Source organism: Capsella rubella, unplaced genomic scaffold, assembly GCF_000375325.1.
Source record: "Capsella rubella cultivar Monte Gargano unplaced genomic scaffold, Caprub1_0 scaffold_10, whole genome shotgun sequence".
Taxonomy (NCBI): domain Eukaryota; kingdom Viridiplantae; phylum Streptophyta; class Magnoliopsida; order Brassicales; family Brassicaceae; genus Capsella; species Capsella rubella.
The window spans coordinates 149,233-155,788 of record NW_006238914.1 but is presented as its reverse complement, the minus strand read 5'-3'; the positions used below and the strand labels follow the sequence as shown (position 1 = coordinate 155,788).

At 38.2% G+C, this 6,556-nt stretch overlaps 1 protein-coding gene across 1 annotated transcript; it reads right to left on the bottom strand.

Annotated features, from left to right (window-relative positions):
- Window positions 1–573: 573 nt before the first annotated feature.
- On the bottom strand, window positions 574–3,536 carry LOC111829534 (inner centromere protein A-like). The gene is made up of 8 exons (XM_023778770.1): window positions 3,209–3,536; window positions 2,775–3,067; window positions 2,422–2,455; window positions 2,126–2,310; window positions 1,991–2,045; window positions 1,791–1,903; window positions 1,036–1,269; window positions 574–966 (listed from the first exon to the last, which is right to left on the bottom strand). The coding sequence occupies exons 1-8, from the start codon at window positions 3,534–3,536 to the stop codon at window positions 574–576; spliced, it is 1,635 nt and encodes a 544-aa protein (XP_023634538.1).
- Window positions 3,537–6,556: the final 3,020 nt, after the last annotated feature.

Genomic DNA, 6,556 nt, shown 5'->3' with positions numbered 1-6,556 from the left:
ATAACTCAGCCATAACTAAAATATAACTCAGCCATAACTCAGCCATAACTCAGTCATAACTCAGTCATAACTCAGCCATAACGTAGCCATAACTAGCCATAACTCAGTCATCACTAAAATATAACTCAGCCATAACGTAGCCATAACTCAGCCATCAAGCTGAATGATAACTCAGTCACAACAAAAAAGTGTAAAAATTACATCGTCCCACAACCAGCCATACTTATCGTCCGTAGCTGGCCAATCCTTTCTTTCAGTGATAAGTCTCTTGTAGAATTCAATTTCAGGGACTGCCTTGCCATATGGGGTAGCCCTAACAAACAACACACTTTAATATACATATTAAGGGGGGGGGGAAAGAAGCAGTAATCAACAGGTCAATAGGTACGAAGAACTTACTTGTGTGGACTTAAGTGTTCCAATAATCTCTCCAATCTGGCCGGATCAACAAGGGCGAAAGGATCATATATTGCAACAGAGGGTACACAGTTCTTCCTCATACATGTCAGCCCGTTCTCTCCAATAATAAGAAAAACATGAGGATTTGGCTGTGGCTCCATTGCACTCCCATCTTTAGCAAACTTCACATTTGCTGTCCTTAATTAATCCTTTAATCCTTTCATTCCTAATCTTTTCTTTTTCATCAACATCAGATTCAAGTAAGACGTTGAAGTTCTCGAAAGGATTATTGTCAGTGACATCCTCTACTTCACTGTCACAAGCTTTGTTGTCCCCTTTGTTGTCCCCTTTGTTGTCCTCAACCCCAACCTGTTTCTTTTCTTCCTTTGGGAATTTGAATTTCACAAGAGGAATCTTAACAACATCTTCAGCAATTTCTTCCACCATATCAGAAGGGACACTTGGTTTCACCTGCTGAACACCTCTAGGCTTTCTACCTCTCTTCTTTGGCTGGCCTTTTTCCTCATTCCCTTTCCTCCTTGCTTCAGCTTCTGCCCTCTTCTTTTCCTGTACTTCTTTTTTCTTTTGGGCATCTGCTTCTCTTCTCTTAAGTGCATCTTCTTTCTTTTTCAGTGCCTCCTCTTTCTTCTTTTGAGCCTCGGCCTCTTTCCTCTGCTGTGCTTCTAAATTCCGCGTCAAATGCCGCATTTTCTTATTAGCAGGAGAGGGAGATTTCTCAATGAAATCAAGAAGACCATCATTCTTATTAGTGGCCTCATCGAAATCCTTATTTAGATTCTTGATGCACCGAGGAATGTCGCTGTCCAGAACTTGTTCTTCTTCCTCTTCCTGAATTTTCTTCTCGTGGAACTTCATAACATAAAAAAACTCAGCCAAAACAGAGGTATAACTCAGCCATAACAAAAAACAACTCAGCCAAAACAGAGGTATAACTCAGCCATAACATAAAACAACTCAGCCAAAACAGAGGTATAACTCAGCCATAACACAAAACAACTCAGCCATAACATAAAACAACTCAGCCAAAATAGAGGTATAACTCAACCATAACATAAAACAACTCAGCTAAAACAGAGGTATAACTCAGTCATAACACAAAACAACTCAGCCATAACATAACTCATAACTCAGCCATAACATAAAACAACTCAGCCGTAATGTATTTGATAACTCAGCCATAACATAAACAACTAAGTAGAAACATCGAATAACTCAGCCATTACATATCATTAAGAGAACTCAGCTTACCGGGGGACTAGTAACAGAGTAGTCTTGGCTTGACTGTTTCTTGAGAATTTCAGGTGTCTGTTCTTTTTTTTCTCAAAAGCATCCATGATTCTGATATTGGAGATGCTCTTGATATTGGAGACGTTCTTGAGTGGTAATGTGTCGTCATGAAGAATGTTTTTGCCTCCACTCATGAGACCAGCTAGGCCTCCACCTCTGGCAACGAAGGAAAATAGGCCTTTCATCTTGATGAATTCTTCATCAACATGTTTGAACTTATCATAAAAGGTCTCAACCTTTGATTTCATGGTCTAAAAACTTGATTTCATTTTAGAAACCATACCCACGAGTAATTTAAGTGACGCCTTTCCACCAGCATCGTCCTCTTCACTATCAGCCTGCAAAACATACACAAAAATTGATAATCAAAACAAGAATATCCTAGCCAATATATATGACTATATAACATATAACTTACCTTTACCTTCTCACTCTTCTTCTTTTTATTCTTCTGTTCATGAGGCTCGTTTATCTTCTTCTTCTTCTTCTTCTGTGCATCTTTTGCACCAGAATCACCACCCTTTTCCTCTTTCTGCTTCTTAGCGGGAGATTCAGACTCAACCGCTGCTCTAACTTTTCCAGCTTTCTGCTTGTCCTCATTCACTTTCACATCCCAAATACATTTAACAAGCGCATCCTCATGTATGTCATTGACCAAGTTCTTAATTTATGGGTCTTCTTCTGTTTGATTTGGCCACGTATGAAAAAGCTCACTTACATCACCCTTCATCACCATTTTACTCACACGCTACATTAGAAGACAAACATCAATAAGTATAACTCATAAAGACAAAACAAATACATAACTCAGCCATTACTAAACTATAACTCAGCCATAACTAATATTTAACTCAGCCATACATAAAAATAACTCAGCCATAACTAAATATAACTCAGCCATAACTCAATTATAGTCAGCCGTAAGTAAATTATAACTCAGCCATTACTTAGATATAACTCAGCTGTAACAAAATTATAACTCAGCCATAACTAAACCGTAACTCAGTCATAACATAAAACAGAGATCACTAAAATATAAGTCAGCCATTTAAAACATATAATCTTACCTCACTATACTTTTTGATATCTTTAGCAATGGCCTCATCTAATGCTGAACGTGTACGGGTTCCAGGCCATCGAAACAACGGGATCTCTTCATTCTCGACAAAATTCCTGAATCGCTCTCCTAAGCATTTGATAGAATCATATGCCCAAGCTTGTAACACGTAAACCGGCCCACCAAGGGTGTACGAACTACCTCTAGGATTCAAGCACTTGACATTATCAACTATAGTCTCAAATGCGACCCGACCCCATGGATAAGCTTTCACGGCTTTATCATCAGAAACTATTTTTGCAGCTTCAAATGGTATATGTGAGTTATGATGCACACAGTAAAGTCAAATGGCTAGAAAAATCAATAGCCCCAACCATTTGCGCTTCTCAACAGACCACGACCGGCACACTAATAATCCTTTAAGTAGCTCATCATATGTTGGACCTTCCCCACCAGGAACTTTCAATTCTTCTGTTAAGAACTGTTTGTAGTCAACTGAAGGTTCAAACTTCTCTGATGGAGTTGGATCTATGTTTAACCCAGTGAGGTGAGCGAATTCATTAAAACCAAACCTTATAGGCTGGCCACCAACTAAACACCAAATCTCCTTGTGTTTTATTCTCAACTGTCTATACAATAGATAGTGTACGGTCTTAGCAGACCAAACGAATTTGCTTTCAACTAATTTAGCAACTATTCCAAGAGGTAATTGCTTGATATCATCCCACGCATCTTGTCCAATTGATTCCATAACCCCTGGGAAATCTGCCATCCTAAAATAGGTACACATGCTTTTATTCTTGAGGCTAGACATCCCTTCTTCGTAAAGTCTCGGTGGGTAACGCTTTGCTTGTTATGCAGCCATCTGAAATAAGTATAAACATATCATAACTCAGCCGCAACATACAACAAACTCAGCCGCAACTAAACTATAACTCAGCCATAATGTACACAATAACTAAGCCACAACATAAGCACTCTAACTCAGCCACAACATAAACTATAACTCAGCCATCACATAAACTATAACTCAGCCACAACATAAAACAAGTTAATAACTGAGCCATAACAAATATTATAACTCAGCCGCATCAATATCAAACTAAGACAACTCAGCCATAACATGATAAGTAACTCAGTCGTCGAAACGATAGATCTGACAAATCAGCCGTCAAGAATAATGTAACTAAGCCGTCAAATAACTAGAGCAAACGACGGCGACAATCAGCCGTAATAAGCAAAAACAAACACGATTATAGTCGGAAAAACTCGAAATACAGTTCGACACTTACCGGAATACGAAAGGTCTCCAATGTAGCAACGAAAACGAGGACTCACTCACGGCGACTCACAACGACTGCTTCTCTTCACAGCGACTCAAGGCGAGTTTTTAGAGCGAAAGAGAGAGAGCGTAATATTCGACGGCGGCGAGTACTGTGTTCGTCGGCGGCGAGTTTCTTCTCTTTCGAACGCGTGAGATAAATTTTTTTTTTTTTTTGTTTTCCAATTCTAAACAGTGACGAAAGAAACTGTTCACTTTCTTTTTTGATAATTAATGAGAGAATAATTTTCGATGATGATGTGGCAATTTCGGGTATGACGTGGCATGTCGGATATGACGTGGCAATTTTTAAGTGAAAACAGACCAATGGTGTTTATTGTAATTACACCCATCTCACTAAACATCTAGGGAATAAAAAATAAATTTGGCTGTTTAGGGAATAAACCTACTTTTATGGTCTATCTAAGTAATTTTCCCAAAAATAATGTACAACCTCCCCCTGTTTCAGCACACACACTCAATCCGTAGAAGTTGAATAAACCAACTCCCGAGGGCTATGTATTCTGATTCAGTGGATGACAGCGAGACATAATTATGCTTCTTACTATGCCATGAGAAAAGATTGTTCCAGGAGAGAAACCACTGCCTGTTGTACTTTTCTTGTCAATAAGAGAACCTCCCCAACCTGCATCACAATAACCAACTAAGCTCAAGTGTGGGTCCTTCGTGTATCATAGTTGACGGTCCCTTTTACATACTTGATATTCTGTTTTACTGCCATAAGATGTGATTTCTTTGTATCTGCTTGATAACGAGCACATAGTCCCACACTAAAACACAAGTCCGGACGACTAGCAGTTTAGTACAGTAAGCTACCAATCATTCCACGATATTGTGTTGCATCAACACCTTTTCCAGTTTCATCTCTGGAGAGAGTCTTCGTCGTGCTCATAGGGATTTTAGCAGCCTTGCTGGAACACAGTCTGAACCGTTTTACCAGATTCATGGCATAAGTGCTCTGAGATACAGTGATTCCCGAATCCGATTGGTTAACCTGTAGTCCAAAGAAGTACTTGAGTTCGCCTACCATACTCATCTTAATCTCAGACGTCACTGCCTCAACAAACTCTTGAACCAATTTTTCAGAAGTGCCTACAAATACAATGTCATCCACATAGATTTGAATGATGTGAAGTCATTTTGCATCGTTTAACTCTTAAACCAAAATTTTAGAAGTGCCTCCATATACAATATCATCCACATAGATTTGAATGATGTGCAGTCATTTTGCATTGTTTTTGACAAATAACGTCTAGTCAACACTTCAACGCACGTAATTCTACCTGATCAAAAATGAAGTAAGCCGCTCATACCATGCACGTGGTGCTAGCTTCAATTCGTACAATGCCTTGTTTAGTTTCTAAACATGATTGGGAAATTCCAAACTCTTAAATCCTTTTGGTTGTTCAACATATACTTCCTCTTGAATAACACCATTTAGAAATGCACTTTTGACATCCATCTGATGCAGTTTGAACTTTATGTAACACACAGCTGCTAGTAAGAAACGAATGCATTCTAACCTTGCCACTGGGGCAAATGCCTCATCAAATCTGATCGGCTCAAATTTGCCCTGGGCTACTCTCTCAATTAAGAGATCACTGTAGTACTTAGGGATCGAATCCATAGAGACACAAAGATTACACAATAAATATTCGGTACTAAATTAAGCTAAGCAAGCAAGGTTTTAATATTAAAAACAGCAAAGTAAAATAAAGATTGGTTTTTAAAACAATATGAGAAAACGCTAGGCTCGGGGATTCTCAAGAAATACAGAATTGCAAATAAATAATTAGGATTTATAAAGCACCGTTCTTGAACTCAAATCACAAAATTATAATCAATGAACTTTCATTGCGAAGACTATCTATGTCTAGAATCTTAAATTCCAAATCTCTTTGCAAATTTATAAGTTTAAGACATGCATTTAATTCAGGTTTGATAAGTTCACAAAATCCCTAAACCAAATCTCTTTGCGAATAGGTCCTCATCTAGATTATTTTCAGGAAATCAATAACACTGATGTGTCTACCAATTAACCTAAGATCAGATTCTAGGTTGCTTTCACTATTCTAGAACAAATTAACCACAATCTAGATGAAGAACTCTATTGATTCAATCCTAACAATCTAACAACCTAACAATTCATGAATTCCTTTGAAAACCCTAAACCTAACAAGAAATCTACTCAGACATGGTGAATGAAACAAACATCACGAATAAAATCGATTGCTTAAAAGAAAGTATTAGAAGAAGTAAAGGAGTTCTAAATCTTCTCTGAAGGAGTTCCAAATAGCTCCTAATCCTGAAATGACTCAAAAGACTCGAAACCACTATAAAAGCTCTATAAATAAGACTTATATCATGGCCAAAAACCCGTAAAAACCATGATATATCAGAGTCGACACCTTCAACTTTAGTGTAGCCTTGAGCTACAGGCCGAGCTTTGT